Source organism: Caenorhabditis remanei, chromosome II (genome assembly GCF_010183535.1).
Source record: "Caenorhabditis remanei strain PX506 chromosome II, whole genome shotgun sequence".
Classification (NCBI taxonomy): Eukaryota; Metazoa; Nematoda; class Chromadorea; order Rhabditida; family Rhabditidae; genus Caenorhabditis; species Caenorhabditis remanei.
This window is the reverse complement of record NC_071329.1, coordinates 2300805-2321040: the sequence shown is the minus strand read 5'-3', so window position 1 is coordinate 2321040 and position 20236 is coordinate 2300805. Positions and strand designations below refer to the sequence as shown.

Below are 20236 nucleotides of genomic sequence, written 5' to 3'. Positions count from 1 at the left end.
GACCGGATATCGTTTGATTTTCCAATTAAAAACTTCAATTTTTCAACAAAATTCTTCAAATATGCGCCAAAGATGTGGTTAGCATAATTTCAGTGATTTCCACAAGAAAAGTGAAGTCGAACGCGCCGAAGGCACGCCAGAACGTTTTTATGGCAATTTTAGTCGGATTCCTTGTGATTTTCCAAGAAAAATTTCTATTTTTCTATAAAACGCGTTCGAGGCACGCCAGTCACATGTCTTGTTCGGATTCTAGCATGATTTCAGTAACTTCCAGAACAAATTGCTGGAAAACGCGCCAAAGCTGCGACAGCCATGGAGTTTCTTTAGTATTGACGGTTTTTAGCTTAGCAATTCAGTTTTTTGCAGACTTTTGTTTATTTAAAGGTTATTTCCGTCCGAAATCTTTCAAAATCAGGTTGAAACCTTACCGTATACACCTCCTCCTCTTCCTCATCGAAGAACAAATTGGGTCGAAGGAATGAGAGAACTGATGAGTAGTACGTCATTGGTCGAAACTGCAAAGAATACATTTTAGGACCAAAAAGCACTATTTTTTCGAAAAAACTGCTGAAAAACTCGAAATTTTTTGCATTTTTGTAGAAAAATGAGCATTTTTATAGCGATTTGAGATAAGACTGTCGCACCTTTGGCGCGTTTAAATTAGTTTGAAAAACGTGATTTTTTGTGTCAAAAATAGTTTTTTCAGCAATATTTTTAACTCCGAAAATTCGAATTTTTCACTCATTTTCAGCGGAATTTCTCAGTTTTTCCATCGAAAAATCCAATTTCTAGTTGTTTCGAACCTAATCAGCCGATTTTTGCGCAAAAATTCGAATTTTCAGACAAAAAATTGCTAAAACTAGTGAAAAATTTCGTCTGTCGCACCTTCCATGCGTCAATAATCTCATATTTTCACTATTTCAGACCGGAAAATCGCTCGAAATTCTTTTAAATCAGCTAAAACTTTTGGAAAATCCAAAAAATTCTACATTTTTGTAAACAGTCTGGCGCACCTTCGGCGCGCGCGAAATCTCGAAAAATACTATTTTTGTGTCAAAAATAGTTTTTTTTTGCATTTCCGTACCGAAAACTGCCAAAAAAAGCGGATTTTTATGAATTTTTAACTGAAAATATCGATTTCTCAGTGTATTTCCCCCTCACTTACCGGACTCGCAATTTTCATCTGGCGCGCCTTCGCCGCTTGTCGTTCTTTCATCGAGTACGGTATGACACTTGGACCGAAACGGAACACATCGATTGGGTTGAAATGACATGTTCGATGAGAGTTGTCACTGACTGGAATCGAATGAAGATTACTGTAGTAGATCAAAAATAAAGTGTCTTACTGTAAGAACTGATAAAATTCTCCTTTTCCTCGAGCACTTCCAGATTCCGGACCACTTCGATACGTACGATACCTGGAAAAATATCGATTTTTCGACTTAAAGACGAATTTTTATTGAAAAATTCAATTTTTAGACCAAAAAAAATGACTTTTTCGTGATTCTCAAAGAAAAATTGCGCAAAAATCGGGTGATTAGGTTCGAAACAACCAGAAATTCGACTTTTTGATCGAAAAATTGAGAAATTTGGTTAATTACAGAGCAGTTTAAATTTTCAGAAAAAAATTGCAAAAACTACACTATTTATTTTGAAAATGACGGTAAGCGTGGAAAATACACTGAAAAATTGATATTTTCAGCTGAAAATTCATTAAAATCCGCATTTTTTGGCAGTTTTCGGTACGGAAATGCAAAAAAAAAACTATTTTTGACACAAAAATAGTATTTTTCGAGATTTCGCGCGCGCCGAAGGTGCGCCAGCCTGTTTACAAAAATGTAGAATTTTTTGGATTTTCCAAAAGTTTTAGCTGATTTAAAAGAATTTCGAGCGATTTTCCGGTCTGAAATAGTGAAAATATGAGATTATTGACGCATGGAAGGTGCGACAGACGAAATTTTTCACTAGTTTTAGCAATTTTTTGTCTGAAAATTCGAATTTTTGCACAAAAATCGGCTGATTAGGTTCGAAACAACTAGAAATTGGATTTTTCGATGGAAAAACTGAGAAATTCCGCTGAAAATGAGTGAAAAATTCGAATTTTCGGAGTTTTTTTGCCCTAAAACTCATGAAAATATGTTTAATTGGCCGAAAATTCGATTTTTTCGGTTTTTTTTCAGAGAAAAATTATCTGAGAATCGGTTTTTCCCTCTTTAAATATGATACCTTTTCGTATCCAATCCGCTTGCATCGAATCAAGACATGTTGCCGGTGATCGAGTGAAATTGAAATGGATGAAGATGAGAGAGGCGAATAGGAGAAGAGCCTGGAAACGGGGTGAACGGAAATTGAATTAATTTCCGATTTCATAGAAAGAAACACACTTTTTTCATCATTTTGAGCATTTTTCAAACTGAAAATTTGAAGAAAAGGCGCTTAAGGCACGCCAGCTGGCATGTTTTTGACGATTTTTAGAGTGATTTCTGAAAAACAGTGCGCCAAAGGCGCGACAGCCGTGCCCTTTTTGAGGATTTTTGAATAATTTCAGCATTTTTCTAAAAACAATTCGAAAAACGCGCCAAAGGCACGCCAGACTCGTGCTTCTTTGAGCTAGCGTTTCCTACTCGCGATTTTCAAACTAAAAATTCGAAAAAGCGCCGAAGGCGCGCCAGGCACAGAGGTTTTAACATAATTTCAGCGATTTCTAGGCATAAAAACGACGCGCCAAAGGCACGCCAGCTATGTGATTTCGGTTAAAAAAAAAATAATTTGTAAATTGGTGTAAAAAGCGGCAAAGGCACGCCAGACTTGTGTTTTTTTTCCAAAAATACATAGTTTTTAGGCGGTTTTACCATAATTTCACTTATTTTCATGATAAAAACTTGAAAAACGCGCCAAAGGAACGCCAGACAATGTTGTTGATTTGAAAATAAGCATTCGGAAGATCTTTTTGTGCTGAAATGTGAAAAACGCGCCGAAGGCGCGACAGTCTTGTTTTTTTTCGAAAAATACATAGTTTTTAGGCGGTTTTAGCATAATTTCAGTGATTTTCACGATAAAAACTTGAAAAACGCGCCTAAGGCGGGCCAGCAGTAGTTTTCAACCTTATTTTAACATTTTAAACTGGAAAATTGAGAAAACGCGTCAAAGGAACGCCAGACAAGGTTGTTTGATCCAAAATTTTAAAACGCGCCAAAGGCGCGACAGCCGCAGATGCTTTGGAGCTAAAAACTCGAATTTTGATGCAAAAAATGTCAAACTTTAACGATTTTTTTCAGGTTTCCACTATTTTTCACTATTTTCATCAATAAAACTCACCACAAACAGAATGGACCCTTCGATTGCTTTTCTCCACCGCAGACTAACCCTTCCCGAATATTTCAACGCTATTCTTACGAGCATTGCGTGAAATAATCGATCGCTGAAACTTGAGGAAAACTCGTTTTTTTCAGATATTTATTCCGGAACATTCTATTAGCACGGCACGGTAATTGCAACTGCGCTCCGCCGAAATCCCGTTGAAAAATGTCGCTTTTTCTCTGTGTCTCTCAATTTCGCACACTATTTTCTTCGGTTTCGGTAGAGCGCGGATGTAAGACGCGTGCCGTGTTAATATATTCTCTAATTCTCTCTCACCGAGCCGCGTTTAAACTGTTATTCTGTGGAGGGGGCGGAGGGGGCGGAGCCGCCGCGGCGCCACGTGGATTTTGAGCATTTTCAGCAGGAGGCGGCGGATTTTCGATCTGGAATGGAGGTTTTTCTTTGTTTTTTTGTGTCTGTTTCACCTAAAAATCTGGTTTTCCGACAAAAAATGAGTAAAAAATCACAAATTTTGATTTTTCAAACATTTTTCGCAGATTTTTGAGGTTTTCAGTGGTTTCTACAGGTTTTTTTTGTGATTTTCACGGTTTTTGAGGTCAGGAAACCTGTATTTTGACAAAAAAAATCGTTTTTTGCGGAAAAATAGTGCAAAAAATACAAATTTTGAGTTTTCAGCTGATTTTTCGATTTTTTGGGGTTTTTGTAGGTTTTTATAGGTTTTTATAGGTTTTAAAGGTGATTTTCATGATTTTCAGCTTATAAAACTAGTATTTCCACCGAAAAATCAGTTTTTTTGGCAAAAAATGAGTAAAAAAGCAAAAATAGCATTTCTAGCTCAATTTTCGCTGAAAAATCTGAAATTTCCATCAAATTTCTATGATTTTTCACAATTTTTAGTCCAGAACACACCCTAATATTCTGCGGCGTCCATATCTGATTCAATATCCGCGCCGGTTGCTCTTGATAGTTCGGTGTCTCGTTTTCACCGCTCATTCTCCTCGCAATTGCATTATTTGGGGGTTTCTCTGAATCCGTGATTTTTATTTTCTTGATTTTTTGCACTTTTTAACTCAAAAAATCGGACAAAAATCGATGAAATCGAAGGGATTTCAGGGCAATAAATAAACTGACAACCGGCAAGTGTGATGCAAGCGCGCTCCATTGGACACTCTTTTCGGCGCGTCGTTTAAATAATAAAATGAGGGAAAAGGAGGGGAAGGCGGCGGAAAGTGCTAAATAAACAGGGATTTCTAAAGGAAAAAGGGAAAATAAGTAGATAAATAGATAGGTGAAAACTTCTAGTGTCATAAAAGTAAAAAATATGTATGGTCTGGCGCGCCTTGGGCGCGTAGAAGCCTTGGGAAAGCTAACAGACTAAATAATGTTGGAAAACACTGAAAATTTCCAGATAAAACAGTTAAATCTTTCAAATATTGATTATAAATCACTCTTAAATCAAATATCAAAAGATTTGAACAAGGGGAGAGACTCAGAGAAGCGAGAGCGTCTCGTTGTCTGCGTCTCTCTGACTGGAAAACTTCAACCCGGTTTATCTCAACATGGAAGCACGCTATCAAAAAACTTATAATTGGTAAAATATAGAGCTTAAAATTCTGCACATTTTGTTAGTTGACAACTTTTTGATAGCTGCTCGGAGTCAAGAGATATGATCTTTTGAAGGTTGGGAGAGACCCAGAGAAGCGAGAGGGTCTAACTGTCTGCGCTCTCTCTCGCTCTACTAAAAATGGGTTTTATAGTAATTTGACTATGAAGAGTCTATTTGTGATGTCAAAAAGAGATTTATTTGGAAAATTTATTCTTATCATATAATTACAGCAATTGAGCGAATGTTGGATCTTCAAATAGGGTTTTTTTTCATTTAACCATTGGAGATATTTGAGAGCCAGAGCAGAATTGGATCGGCTTGGACTGCGGAATCCGTTCTCCGGGATGTATCCAACAACTCCCTTGTCAAAATGCTCATGTTTCATGACGAACATCACGAATCCTGCCAAAGTGCACGTTTGAACGATTGGATTCCAATTGTTGAAGATTAGTGCCGAAATCTGTAATGAATTAGAATTAAAATGGTGTTGAATATAAATCAAATGTGAAACACATACCTCAAAGTACTTGGCCACCGCCTTGACAAGAATGCGCACATCATCCTCGCAGTATTGGAGAATCTCCTTATCAAAATCAAACTCCTTATCTTTATTCTCCTCATACCACTCATCAAATTTCGCCTTATTCGGGGGGGGGGGGGGGGGGGGGGGGTCATCAACTCTGGCTGGTAGTACGCTTTGTTCGGGAGGCTTGAGAACTTTTTACCATAATGATCTTCATGATTGAACATGTATGGGAATGTTCCTTTACACAACTCCTCGAATCCGAAAGCGGCGGGCATTTGACTGAGAGCCATCGGCAAGAAGTTGAAGATTTACTTGAAGTAGACCTATCTTGTCATTCAACACCACTTCTGCTTGAATAATCTGATTTCCATTCATCAAAATATTCGGTGTGGTTCCAGTCGCGGCAATTGGAATGGTTGCCCTCGAGGTTGTAAGTAGCGGGTGTATTTTCCAAGTAGAGACTGAAATAGTGGAAATATGATGAATTATAAGCAAGGGATAACTTACCAGTAGCAGATAGTGCAGAAGAAGGGATAGGGAAACTAGTATTCAATAAGAATCAGAGGGGAAAGTGGGACCAGCCATACAGTAGGCAGTCAGGGAAGGCAGAATGAGTTGGGAGATCGTCTATGGCTTACGTCAAGTGGATACACATCTCTGCGTACTCTGCGTAATGGCTCCTGGGAAGAGCGCGCACCGCTTTTAGGGTCATAGGCCTTGCGTATTCCCAGAAGCCAAGATGTAGTGCCCATGACCCTAAAAAGTGGTGCGCGCTCTTCCCAGGAGCCAACTACGCAGAGTACGCAGAAATGTTTCCACTTGACGTAAGCCATAGACAATCTCCAATCTCATTCTACCTCCCAGACTGCCTACTGTATGGCTGGTCACTCCTTCTTTCCTGATTCTTATTGAATTCTTGTATCCCCCTGTTACAACTGTCCCAATGTCTTATTTCTACGCTGGTTGTATTATTGTGGACTTCCTATCGTGTACTGACCGCTGATCATGCTCATGGTATTCATTGCAACAACTGTGACTGTAAGTTTTTAGGCTTATCAATTTATTTGCAAGCAATTTCATTTTTCAGTATCCGTCAACCAGGAATGCAAACTTGAAATATGCTGATATACCTGGCTGTCAAAGAGCTCATATTTGCGCGGATTGCTTCGTAAATGTTTCTGTAAACTTGTTGTACAGTATGACGATGTTCCGCTTTCGATTGATAACTACCAAGGAACAATACGGGAAGAACACAATGCACGGAATGTTAGCGGACAATTTTGATGACCACATACCTGACGCTATTTCTCTCATGAAGCATGCAAAGCGCTGCAGGAAGATTCAATAATGTGCAAATGCTACGTAAAACCAAAGTTCAATTTTGACTCGTTGCCGACGAACGGGTTGACCAATTTTTTGGAAGAAGCACTGAACCAATTTCATTTCGTCAAAAAGTTAAAATTGTCAGAAATGAGACATCACTGGCACCGAAATCAAAAATCCCGTTGCTTCAACAAGTCCAATGCAAAGAGCCCAAAATTTTGGTCTACCAACAACAAGGATCAGTTTATGCGAACTTTCTTTCTCTTATTTCTTCTCAATTTTTTGAATTCTGATTAACAATAAATGTTATACTTTTTGAGGTTACGTAATCAGCAGAGCATCACACTAAATTACCTATTAGTACAAGCAATCGGGACTCCTATCTGGGTCACTTTCTATTTAGTGAGGGAAGGTCTTCTGGTTTACAAGCTCACTCCATCTATTGACATAGTCGAACTAGACTCCCCAGAGAGTTACACATCGACAAAGTAATTTCTCCCTCAAATCGACCCATTTCAGTGCAAAACAGTGCGATTTTTGAGCTGTCCTCTTAAAATGACCATAACTCGCTTGGGAGTGTCCGTACAAAAAAGTTGTCAACTACAAAAATGGAGGTCTTCTTTTGATCTGATCCATTAAAAATCTACTTGATGGTTCAACCAGTATAACAATGACACACTCTCGGACCTTTCCAACTAAAAAAAACCAAAACTTAATATATTTTTGAGCGGTACTGTACAGTTGGAGAAGACATTCTCCCATCTCATTCTGCCTCCCAAACTTTACTCAATTCTCGTATTCTTTTTATATTCCGTTACTTTATTATGCTTTTTCTCGTATATTTATCTCCTGTTTATTAGTCTTTTGCTTCTTACTGTCTAACACCCCTGCCACCCTCATCCCTTTACACGCTCTCTAGAAATGACAACATCTGGACACTTCCCGTCCCTTGTTAACTTGTGACCAGAAGGATGCAGATGTAACTTTTGTCATGGACATACTCTGGGTCTCCAGTAATGCCCTTACTCTCTCACTTGACACCTACACACATTCCGCCGCTCTATCGGTGACTATAGGTTCCGCCCCCTTTTTCTCCGTCGCGTTTCGTAATTCTTCATTTCTACCTTCTTGACTTGCATGTGTCGCTCGTCCACAATAATGTATATATTTGCTTTTTGAAGAAGACAAGAAGGACTCCCACGGATCCTTGAAGGGATACAAGATCCCCAAAAAGAAGAGTGAACCCCAAGAAGAAGAAGAACCGAAGAAGCTCAAGTCCCAAGTAGCTTGGGGACCCAAGCAACGATGCCTAACGAAGAACCCACCCAATTTCAATCAGGGTTGCGCGTTCTGCGAAGAAAAGCACATGTCGGACAGATGCTTCAACTTTCCGGAGTACCCGGAGAGAAAGAAGAAACTGATCAAGAAACAACTTTGTCTCTAGTGTCTCCTCCGACACCAAGATGGGGAAAAGTGCAAGTACCACAAAAGGTGCTTCTACTGTACCCAGATCACCCATCATTGTTCAATGTGCCCCGAGAAGATCGAAATCAAATGCGACGAAAACGACGGACCATCGAAAGGAGCGAAGAAACGAAAGCGCGAGGAAGAGTCACATGACTCGAAGAGATCCAAGGAATAAATCATTTCTTCAAACTTGTTTCTCACCCCCCTCAAAAAAAGAAAAAAAATCATCCACTCCTTTTTTATCACCCTAAAGGTGGGGAATGTACTCAGACATGTGAGTACAAAAAGAAAGAATTCGCACCCACACTGCATACACCTCCCCTCGACAAAAGAATCTAACAATATTTCTATGAAGATGAACCCTCCCAGACTCACTCACTTTGTTCACTGTGCAATTTTCAAATAAAACTGATTGCAAACTCTTAAATTTCTTACTGTTAGTTTTCTTTTTTATTTTCAAAAATAGAAAAATGAGTACAAAACGAAAAAGTACCGCTCAAAAGTATATTAAGGCTTGGTTTTTTCAGTTGAAAACGCCAAACTTTGAGAGTGTGCCATGGTTATACTGATTGTCCCATCAAGTAGATTTTTAATGGATCATATAGATCAATGATAGAGCTCTATTTTTGTAGTTGATAACTTTTTCGTGCGGACACTCCCTAGAGAGTTATGGTCATTTTAAGGGGACAGCTCAAAAATCGCACTATTTTACACTAAAAAAGACGAAACGGCAGGCAAGTAATAAAGATTCAATTAGGTAAAACAGTTATTTTATTGCAGCATCTGAATTTGGGACAACAGCAGCAGAAGCAATAAATAATACCTATTACAATTAAACCGGCAGCCCAAATTTTGAGTTCCAAGATGATTTCAGACACCCCGTCCAATGTCCACTCGTATTCCACATTGTTGTGCATCCTTTCGTTCTCCAGATCTATGAAAGCCTTATAAATTGCCTCATCGTCCTCCATTATTGACACATTTCGAATCCAAAGACATCTGACTGAGAGCCATTGGCAAGAAGCTGAAGGTGAGTAGTATGGAGATATGGATATCGGGGGGGGGGGGGGGGGGGGGGGGGGACACCTCCCAACAGCTGTTCACGGCGCTCTCCCCCTCCACCCCAAGCGGAAGAATATCGGGCACCCTCCTCTTTTCCCACACTCTCTCACTCACTAAAGCGGAAGAATATCGGGCCACCCTTTCCCTCACCCTTTCACCAAAAAACCGGGCACCCCCCAGCGGAATAATATCGGGCCATTTTCCGAAAAAAGAAGACTTTTTGCACCTCAGTCAAAAAAGTCTTCTTTTCGCGGAAAAATTTCCCGCCAAATTCAAATTCAAATTCTTTTCTATTTTTTCAAATTTCTTTTTCTATTTTTCAAATTTCCCACCAAAATTCTATTTTCAAATTTCTTTTACACCTGAAAGAAAGAAAGAAACACAATTTTTACCACCACAACAACTTTATTATAATAATAAAAACAATAATAATAAAAATAAACAATTTTAAACGGCTGAACGGCAGTTGAAGAACCGCGGGTTGGTCAGCGGTGAGTGTGAGACGATGGTGATTGTGAGACGATGGAGATTGTGAGACGATGGAGGTTGTGAGCCGCTGGGGGGTGCCCGGTTTTTTGGTGAAAGGGTGAGGGAAAGGGTGGCCCGATATTCTTCCGCTTTAGTGAGTGAGAGAGTGTGGGAAAAGAGGAGGGTGCCCGATATTCTTCCGCTTGGGGTGGAGGGGGAGAGCGCCGTGAACAGCTGTTGGGAGGTGTCCCCCCCCGATATCCATATCTCCATACTACTAAGGTGTCCTCGAAGGTGATCTTTATTTTGTCATTCAACACCACTTCTGCTTGAATAATCTGATTTCCATTCATCAGAATATTTGGCGTGGCTCCCGTCACCTCGGCCAAGATGTAGCTGTGGTCATATTTACCATCATTGTGGGCGAGTATGATGCAGTTGTTGAATCGAATGTCATTGCACATAAACTCTACGAATTGCTTCATCGCCTGTCCTTTGGTCGCCTCATCCTTATATGTGAATTGGTGTTGCTGTCCACAGTGATGACATCCCGACGCAATTATTGCACATGAATTGACCGCAAATAACATTTGGAACGTGTGCGGGTCCTTTCGTAGCACGCTGGAGAACTTGAAGATGTAACTTTGCTTTCAATGTCCACAACAAACAATCGATATTCTTCTTGTTTCTTCAATGAGTGGGAAGAATCATGACTAGACAATACTTGTCTCCACATTTATGATCTCCTGAGCGAACATTGCGATTGCATATTTCAAACGCTGAAACGTTACAATGGTTTATAGGAAAAAGTAGGGAAAACTCACTATCTGAACAAGTCGCAATTACATTTTGGGTTTACGGGACTCGAGCTCTTCACCAAATGGCTCTCATAGCACGCTTTTGCATGGAATGTCACCCGACATGTATCGCATTTCTTATTATACTTGGCCGATAAATCTTCCAGGGTGGGCGTGGCACAGTTGAGAACTCCACATCGACGACACTTTGCAGCACACAGCTTATTGTGGTTTTTTCGAGAAGCCTGCGACGCGTCCGTGATGATCTTCTGACAATGCTCGCAATAGTATATGTTGGCTACCAGCGATGTTTTGGTAATATCGAAGGGTTCAAAATGACTCCGTTCCATATATAGAGCAATTATATTTGGAGCTCCATCGTTGTAGATAGGGAAGTCGGTGGATAGTGTGACTTGAGCTCTTCACAAGATGGCTCTACACCCGACAAGTATCACATTTCTGTTTATACTTGTTCGTCAAATCTTACCATATATTGATTTGTACGAATTGGATTGGCATTGGTGCCATTCCTTGGACGAAAACGACTCGATCGTATGGGTAGACGACCAAGAATCCTTCTTCTTTGAGGTCGTCTTGAATTGTTCGACCTCTCCCGAGAATCGACTCAGCCCTAAATAAAACACAAATTGACATTTAAAAAAAACACAACTCACGTCATCTCCCATAGTTTCCACACTCCTTTATATTTCCTATTGTTGGTGGTGGTGCGGAGTCTCAATGGCCCCCAGCTGACCATCACCGCATTTATCTCATTCCATCAGGCATTAATCCCATAAAACGAAGCGACGACATCTCCTACGACAGTAAAATCTCCGCTGGACATTCCTTGCATCGTGTTTTCCTGTAGTGTTCCTTGTTAGTGATCAATCCGAACATCGTCATACTGTACAACAAGTTTACAGAGACATTTACGAAGCAGTCTGCCCAAATATATGAGCTTTTTGATAGCCACGATCCAGTACTGAAAAATGTAATTGTTGGCTATAGAATTCTATTGATAAGCCTAGAAACTTACAGTTGTTGCAATGAATGTCATGTGAGCCATATTACAATCAGTGCGGAAATAAGTAGAAATATGTCAAATACGAGACATTGGGACAGCGGGGTATAAGAATTCAATAAGAATCAGAGGGGACCAGCCATACAGTAGGCAGTCTGGGGAAGGAAGAATGAGATGGGAGATTGTCTATGGCTTACGTCAACTGGAAACATATCCGCGTACTCTGCGTAGTTGGCTTCTGGCAAGAGCGCGCACCACTTTTAGGGTCATAGGCACCGTTTCTTGGCTCCTGGGAAAAATAACAGGCCTATGACCCTAAAAGTGGTGCGCGCTCTTCCCAGGAGTCAACTACGCAGAGTACGCAGATATGTTTTCACTCGAGGTAAGCCCTAGACAATCTTCCAATTCATTATGCCTTCCCGACTGCCTACTGTATGGCTGGTCACCCTCTCTCCTCTTGATTCTTATTGAATACTAGTAACCCCTCTATTTCTATTGATTCCTATGTCCTGTTTGCTACTGCTGGTAAGTTATCCCTTGCTCTTTATATTTCATCTCATTTTCTAGTATTTCAGCCTCTACTTACAACTTCGCAAGAGTAGGACAAACACAACCAAAGAAGATTTGACGAACAAGTATAAACAGAAATGTGATACTTGTCGGGTGTAGAGCCATCTTGTGAAGAGCTCAAGTCACACTTCCCACCGACTTCCCTATCTACAACGATGGAGCTCCAAATATAATTGCTCTATATATGGAACGGAGTCATTTTGAACCCTTCGATATTACGCCACGGGGGGGGGGTGAGGTGAGGCGGATTCCGGCAGGAATCATTCAGATTTATGAAAAGAAGTAGGTGAATATGATAGTTATCTAAATCGGTCTTTGCTTTTTTCAGTGCCTTCATGGCTTTCGGCCCACCGAGGGCGAAGAGGACCGTCGCTGCGCACTTCTGGACGCGTTATGGATTGACCACCCATAACGCCGTAGACCGCATGGTCTACGTTGCGGCTCAGCCGGGTAATTTTTACCCGGCTGAGCACATCCAGGTGCTCCCCGTGGAGGAATAGGTAGGAAAATAATTATGTTTGAATAATTATTCATCTTTTTTATTGCAGACCCTCACACGCCACACCACCCAAGCCAACTACCACCACAGCGACAACGACAACGCCACAATCACAACGACACCACAATCACAACTTTAAATTGTTTTTTAAAATTGTTTTAAAATTGTTTTTAATTATTTATAATAAAATTGTGGTGATGGTAAAAATTGTGTTTCTTTCTTTCTTTCAGGTGTAAATAGAATTTGAAAAGGAAATTTGAAAATAGAATTTTGGTGGGAAATTTGAAAATAGAATTTGAAAAAGAAATTTGAAAAAAATAGGAAAGAATTTGAATTTGAATTTGGCGGGAAATTTTTCCGCCAAAAGAAGACTTTTTTGACTGAGGTGCAAAAAGTCTTCTTTTTTCGGAAAAGTTGTCCCGTTTTTTTCCGCTTTGGGTGGCGAGAGAGTGTGTAAAAAGAGGAGGGTGTCCCGTTTTTTTCCGCTGGGGTGGGGGGGGGGGTGTCGTGTGGGGAACAGCTGTTAGGGACCTTCCCCCTCCCGGATCTATATCCCCATACTACTATCGGAGTGGTCACAAGTATCGTCAAGAACGATCAAGGAGTAGTGGACTGGATTCATTTTTTTAAAATAATTTTTAATAAAAGATTCTATTTTTTTTTAAATAAAAGAAAGTCAGACAGGTTTATGGTTTCTCAATCAATCGCTCCTTCCAAATATTAAATTGATTCGGTTTTAACAAAATAAAGTTGTGAATTTGCAACACTTATCACGCAATGTTGTACACGTCAAGTAAGAAACTGAAGCTAGTTGTTTTCTATTTATCTCTCTCAGATATGTATACTGTGGCTCTCAACCAGTTGCACTCATTTACACCATCATTATCTCTGATAACGTCTCTGATAACAAAAAAACAAATTTCGGTGGATTATTCATCCGAAAGAGACGAGTTGGCATCAGTCAGAGGGAAGATGTGTGGGAGAATTGTCCTCCGTACAGCCGTGTAGTCCTCTCGGACAATATGTTTGCCCAATTCCTCACTGGTTGTCGTAGTTTCTCAACTTTCTCGATATGATAGATGGAAAAACATCTTTTTTCAAAAAATGTTCTGATTCTGAAAGAAATACGGTGTTACAACCTCAATATCACAAAAGATCAAAAATTTATTTAAATTTTTCAGTTAACAAGAAAAGAGTAATTAACCCATGCGCTATTTAAAAGTAGATTGGTCATTTGTCGGAGTGCGGGGTTCTTCTTCACATTGTCGGCGCATTTTTGATTCCATCAATCTTAATAATGGCATCGATGTGGTCCTCCTTCTCCTTGTCGCTCATGTTGGGTCGTGGCTAGCCGGACGCCTCATGCTTCATCTTCGAAAGTGATTCCAGATACTTTTGGAAGAATCCTCCCCTGAACCACTTTGAGTCGTCCCAATGCCATACTTCATGAATCTTCTTCACTTGGTATCCCATATTGCGCGGCATCAAGTCCGATTCTATCATCGAATCCCATTCTGTGGATGATTTCCTGAAAAATTGCACTTGTATTTGAGATGAAATATGCATATAAGACGGTCAAAATTTCAAAATTTTTTGCTAGCTAGTTGAAAAATGGTTTTCTGTGAGTAATCTGTACTGAAAATACAGCATTTCCCTGAATTTGAACGATTTTGCAATAAACTGGCAATTGCTAGAAAAAGTTGCACGTGAAGCACAGAGTTTTCCACTTTTGTCTGTTCACGTCATTTTCTGTTCTTTTTTCAAAGTTTATTCAAAAGTACAGAATCGGTGTGGATACCGATTTTGTACCAAGAAATTCCTCCAGATTTGGCATTCATACCTATTCTGTACTCTGCATAAAAGATCACGTGAAAAAAGTTTTCTCCAAGTTTATTCGAAAGTACAGAAACGGTATCGATACCGATTTTGTACCAAACAACAGCATTGTAAGTTCTGTATAAAAGGTCACGTGAAAAATTGAAAATCCACAATTTCAAAGTGTCAAATTTTATTTATGATTATTTTCGCTTACGTGGATTCAAATTTGATGTTCATCAAGTGGATAAACTCACCAAAATGACAATTTTTGAGGAAAAGTTACCTAGATTCTGTAATTAGGTTTTGATCAACTTACTTTACCTTCTCTTACTTAAAAAGAAAACACATTTTCAAACCTTTTTATGCAAATTTCATTAAAACGGACGTTTTTAATGTTGTTGAATAAGAAAAGGTGAAGTTGATCAAAATCAAATTACAGAATCTAGGTAACTTTTCCTCAAAAATTGTCATTTTGGCCAGTTTATCCACTAGTTGAACATCAAATTTGAATCCACGTAAGCGAAAATAATCATAAATAAAATTTGACACTTTGAAATTGTGGATTTTCAATTCTTCACGTGACCTTTTATACAGAACTTACAATGGTACAGAATTGGTATCGATACCGATTCTGTACTTTCGAATAAACTTGGAGAAAAAACTTTTTTCACGTGATCTTTTATGCAGAGTACAGAATAGGTATGAATACCAAATCTGGAGGAGTTTCTTGGTACAAAATCGGTATCCATACCGATTCTGTACTTTTGAATAAACTTTGAAAAAAGAACAGAAAATGACGTGAACAGACAAAAGTGAAGCAGATTTGTGCTTACATGATATTTTTCACACATATTTCAACGGAATCAAAGCTGAGAAATGAATATGTGCTAGTACAGAGTTTCTCAATTTTTAATAAAATATAATCGCTAGCAAAAAATTTTGAAATTTTGACCGTCTTATATGGCTAACTTACAGTCAAATTCACATTGAAAAACGAAGCAACCAGTTCAATGTCTCCCGTTCCAAAAATAGTAGTGATTATGTTCTCATAAGTGCTGTTTTGAATTTGACCTTCCATCATTAAAAAAGAACTACGGATCGGCCTTTTCGGGTTTTGATAGGTGCCGACGTCTTTTTTATTCTTCCATTTGCCGCACATTTTTTTCTGGACATCCTCAAGAAAGACGTGAGAATCCTCGAAGTCCATAGTTATGTCTATGACTTCGCAAGTATCGCGAGATTCATCGTAACCAAACTAACGTCTGGTTGAGTTTTCAGTTCCACAAATCTGTAACTGGTAGTGTCGCGAAGTGTGCCCACAGACACGGCATCAAGCCCGATTCTATCATCGATTCCCATGTTATGGATTTATTTTGATTGTCTACATGCTGAAATACAAGAAATTCATAATCGTATTAACTGTTGGCTGACAAAAACTGTCATTGAAGAAAAGGAAACTCACTTTTGGAACTCTGCATACGGTGATAACAGGAGAATAAGGGAAATTAGTATTCAATAAGAATCATAGAGAAAAAAGGTGACCAGCCATACAGTAGGCAGTCTGGAGGGCATAATGAGATGGGAGATCGTCGTTGGCTTACGTCAAGTGGAAACATATCTGCGTACTCTGCGTATTGGCTCCTGGGAAGAGCGCGCACCACTTTTACGGTCATAGGCCTAGAGTTTTCCTAGGAGCAGTGACTATGATCCCAAAAAGTGGTGCGCGCTCTTCCCAGGAGCCAATACGCAGAGTACGCAGAAATGTTTCCACTTGACGTAAGCCGTAGGCAATCTCCCATCTCATTCTGCCCTCCCAGACTGCTTACTGTCTTATTGCTCTCTTATTTTCTATCCCGTCTACCAATATGGCCCCACGACCAATCCCCCACTCTATTCTCTCTTTTTCGGCGAACCTTATCCCAGCCACCCGTCCCCACCCTATCCAGAAGGCCCCTCTCGAGACTTCTGCCGAGAAAGTCGCCAAGTATTCGAAGATTCTGAAGCACTCCAACTGTAGACATACTGTTAGTCATGCTCTTCTCAGACTCGCTCAACTGAACTGCCCTATGAGGGTATTTGAGAAATGTCAAACGGAAAAGAGACTGCAGAGATTCGAAGGAAATGTGGAGTGCCTATATCAAATCAATATTCTCAAGAGGAAATTCAAGGAGAGCCGTCATAAAGAAGAATCCGAGAAGTTTGGAAAGAAAGCAGCTAAATTGGAGTTGAAGGAAGAGGAGTACGACCCGGAGTTCTCAGGATTCAACGAACTGAAGACTACAATAATGGAGATGTATGCAGAGTACAAACCAACACCGATTATTCGAAAATTCAATCGATAAATGATATTTTGTTTGCTTATGTCTTTCTAATTATTTCTGTCATTCGATTGTTATTCTCATTCCCTCAATCAATCAATAAATCTTCATAATAATAAAAAAGTGTACTGTTTCTAGCATTCGTTTAGGGTCAAAAACATTCAGCATTCTTATCAGTATACCAATTTCAATCCGGACGGTCTCAGATTCGGGTTGTTAGTACCTACCGCTTACAAACGTTGACTGAAACAAACTCCCAAACTTAGAAACCTGTTGAGTTCATACTGTACCTGGCTCCTGATCCTTACTTCACATATTTCCTTACAAATCTCATTTCTCTCTTGAATATAGGCGTAATGTTATTGATTTAGTTTCCATGTATAAGATTCTTGTTAGTAAAGAAGTCAATATTTCTAACAACGTTCACACACGTTTTTGCTCGCACTGCAACAATATGTGAAGACGAACATTCCCATATGACCTTTAATTATGCATTCTCGCACTGTGCTCTTTCCCATGGATTAAGAAAATGTGACGATAGGATGCATAGCTAAAGGTCACATGGAAATGTTTGTCTTCTCATATGGCTACAGTGCGAGCAAAAAACGTGTGTGAACAACGTTATAAATATTGACTTTTTTATTAACAAGAATCTTATACATGGAAACTAAATCAATAACAATACGCCTATATCCGAGAGAACACTATCACAATGTTTGACAAACTAGAAATGAGGTTTGTAAAGAAAGATTTGAAGTAGTTATGGGAAAACACAACACATATAGAAATAAGGATTAGGAGCCATGTATTGTATGAACTGAACAAGTTTCTAAGGTACCTGAATCTGAAGCCATCCGGATTAAAACTGGTATACTGATAAGAATGCTGATTTTTTGTGTCATTAAAGAAATGCTAGAAACAGTACACTTTTCATTATTATTATTAAGATTCATTGATTGAGGGAATGAGAATAACAATCGAATAACAGAAATAATTAAAAAGACAGAAGCAAACAAAATAAATCCTGAGATCATTTATCGGTTGAATTTCCGAATAATCGGTGTTGGTTTGTACTCTGCATACATCTCCATTATTGTAGTCTTCAGTCCGTTGGATCCTGAGAACTCCGGGTCGTACTCCTCCTTCTTCAACTCCAACTTAGCTGCTTTCTTTCCAAACTTTTCGAATTCTTCTTTACGACGGTGCTCCTCGAATTTCCGTTTCAGAATATTGACCTGATACAGGCACTCAACATTTCCTTCGAATCTCTGCAGTCTCTTTTCCGTCTTACATGTCTCAAATACCCTCATCGGACAGTTCAGTTGGGCGAGTCTGAGAAGAGCATGACTAATAGCATGTCTACAGTTGGAAAGCTTCAGAATCTTCGAATACTTCGCGACTTTCTCGGCAGAAGTCTCGAGAGGGGTCTTCTGGATAGGGTGAGGACGAGTGGCTGGGATAAGGGTAGCCGAAGAAGAGAGAATAGAGTGGGGGATTGGTCGTGGGGCCATATTGGTAGACGGGATAGAAAATAAGAGAGCAATAAGACAGTAGGCAGTTGGGAAAGCAGAATGAGATGGGAGATCGTCCATGGCTTACGTCAAGTGGAAACATATCTGCGTACTTTGCGTATTGGCTCCTGGGAAGAGCGCGCACCACTTCTTAGTGTCATAGACCTAGAGTTTTCCCAGGAGCCAAGATGCAGTGCCTATTACCCTAAAAGTGGTGTGCGCTCTTCCCAGGAGCCAACTACGCAGAGTACGCGGATGTGTTTTGTAAATAAATTATTGATTTTTTGTAGTATACAGATTTTTACACCGTATTTCTTTGAGAATCAACCTACTTTTGGAAAAGATATTGTATTTTTCCAACTTTCATATCGGAAAACAGTTGAAAAACGACAAGAGAGGAAACGAGGAATTGGGAAAACATCTTGTCCGAGAGGACTACATCTTCCCAAGAGTCTGCCATGGACAATTGTGCTCGATTGTGTACTTTACACTCTCCCACTTTTCTTTCCGCTTCCTCTCCCACTCCCAATCAAATGATTCATAGGGTCTGAACCTTGAATCATTCTATCTTTTATTATTACATTCTTCCACCAACACATCTATGTTTAAGCTCCGCCTCTTGTCAGTATAAAAGCAGAGGCGTGCGTCTCTATTTTAGCTTCAATAAATATTATTACCACTACCAGTTAAACACACAGACTGCCTACTGTATGGCTGGTCCCCCTCTCTCCTTGACTGATTCTTATTGAACACTAATTCCTCTATTCATCTGACTCCTATCTCCTGTCTGCCACTGATATTCTTATGGAAGCAAGACCACATCAATACCATTTTGAAGAACGACAGTGTCCAAATATGTGCTGACAATTTGGAACAATCCAACAAGAGTATATGGAAACGTAAAATTGGTTTTTTTTCACATTTTGTTTCAAGCTTTTCGATTTCAGATTGCTCCAGTCGGAAATTTTATCAACAATGGAGAGTTGTATTCCTACTATAAAACCTCACGTCTAGCAGTCTTCACGGAATCAAACGGAACTCTCTCCGTCGACGGATGTGAAATGCTCGTAGCAACATTGCTACATACAAAACCTGCACACCAAAAATAGTCCACACGCCTGATATAACTCTCTTCACTTGTTAACTGACCATTTGTTAAACAAATTATTATTTTTTTGTGATTTTGAGGTTGTTACACTATTTTATTTCCGTCAGAATCAGCAGTTTTTTTTTGGAAAAAGGATAATGTAATTTTCCAATTTTCATATCAAAAAAAGTTGAGAAACTAAGAGTGAGAAAACGAGGAATTGGGCAAAGATCTTATCCGAGAGGACTACACGGTCGCGCGGAAAAACTCTTCCACCAAAGCAACCAAAGAGAATGAGATATGCGCGCGATTTTTTGATTTTTAGATTTTTAGCATATGTGTCGATAATAAAAGATTGTTAGACTTTTCTAAAGTATCGGTCTCCAATTAAGCAATTAAGCTGTACAGTGGAAAAATCAATTTTTAAGAATCATTTTTTAAGTAAAAAAGATAAATTTGTTGAAAAATGAAATTTATGCAACTTTTTGTCTTCTTATTGCACACAGGCTGGACTGCATCTTTCTGTCGTTTCAATTGTTTTGCTTCAATTTCGACGATTGTATCCATTTCGTCGTCGTCAAAATAGATATTGATGTTGAATACTGAGTTCATAATCGGAATAATAACTAGAGGTGATTCGGAAGTGCGATTGTACCTGAAAGTTTAGTCAATAATTGTTTCACTTAGTTATTGACACTTCCATAGACACTGCACCTTGGCTCCTGGGAAAACTCTAGGCATATTACCCTAAAAGTGGTGCGCGCTCTTCCCAGGAGCCAATACGCAGAGTACGCAGAAATGTTTCAATTTGACGTAAGCCGTAGACGATCTCTCCATCTCAT

General features: G+C 39.4%; 6 protein-coding genes across 6 annotated transcripts; 3 read left to right on the top strand and 3 right to left on the bottom strand.

The window, feature by feature from the left end:
* Nucleotides 1-9213: 9213 nt before the first annotated feature.
* Nucleotides 9214-10920, bottom strand: GCK72_004055 (uncharacterized protein; the record flags this gene model as incomplete). The annotated part of the gene is made up of 3 exons (XM_053724431.1): nucleotides 9214-9267; nucleotides 10049-10394; nucleotides 10598-10920. The coding sequence occupies 3 exons, from the start codon at nucleotides 10918-10920 to the stop codon at nucleotides 9214-9216; spliced, it is 723 nt and encodes a 240-aa protein (XP_053588625.1).
* A 133-nt stretch (nucleotides 10921-11053) lies between these two features.
* GCK72_004054 (uncharacterized protein) lies at nucleotides 11054-11327 on the bottom strand (the record flags this gene model as incomplete). Its single annotated transcript, XM_053724430.1, has 2 exons — nucleotides 11054-11201; nucleotides 11245-11327. 2 exons carry the CDS (start codon nucleotides 11325-11327, stop codon nucleotides 11054-11056), a joined length of 231 nt encoding a protein of 76 aa, XP_053588624.1.
* Nucleotides 11328-12496: 1169 nt separating this feature from the next.
* On the top strand, nucleotides 12497-12799 carry GCK72_004053 (uncharacterized protein; the record flags this gene model as incomplete). The annotated part of the gene is made up of 2 exons (XM_053724429.1): nucleotides 12497-12640; nucleotides 12710-12799. The coding sequence occupies 2 exons, from the start codon at nucleotides 12497-12499 to the stop codon at nucleotides 12797-12799; spliced, it is 234 nt and encodes a 77-aa protein (XP_053588623.1).
* A 3544-nt stretch (nucleotides 12800-16343) lies between these two features.
* Nucleotides 16344-16820, top strand: GCK72_004052 (uncharacterized protein; the record flags this gene model as incomplete). Its single annotated transcript, XM_003098360.2, has 1 exon — nucleotides 16344-16820. The coding sequence occupies one exon, from the start codon at nucleotides 16344-16346 to the stop codon at nucleotides 16818-16820; it is 477 nt and encodes a 158-aa protein (XP_003098408.2).
* A 1010-nt stretch (nucleotides 16821-17830) lies between these two features.
* GCK72_004051 (uncharacterized protein) lies at nucleotides 17831-18388 on the bottom strand (the record flags this gene model as incomplete). The annotated part of the gene is made up of 1 exon (XM_053724428.1): nucleotides 17831-18388. One exon carries the CDS (start codon nucleotides 18386-18388, stop codon nucleotides 17831-17833), a length of 558 nt encoding a protein of 185 aa, XP_053588622.1.
* GCK72_004050 (uncharacterized protein) lies at nucleotides 18152-19416 on the top strand (the record flags this gene model as incomplete). Its single annotated transcript, XM_053724427.1, has 2 exons — nucleotides 18152-18235; nucleotides 19255-19416. The coding sequence occupies 2 exons, from the start codon at nucleotides 18152-18154 to the stop codon at nucleotides 19414-19416; spliced, it is 246 nt and encodes an 81-aa protein (XP_053588621.1).
* Between the last annotated feature and the right edge of the window lie 820 nt (nucleotides 19417-20236).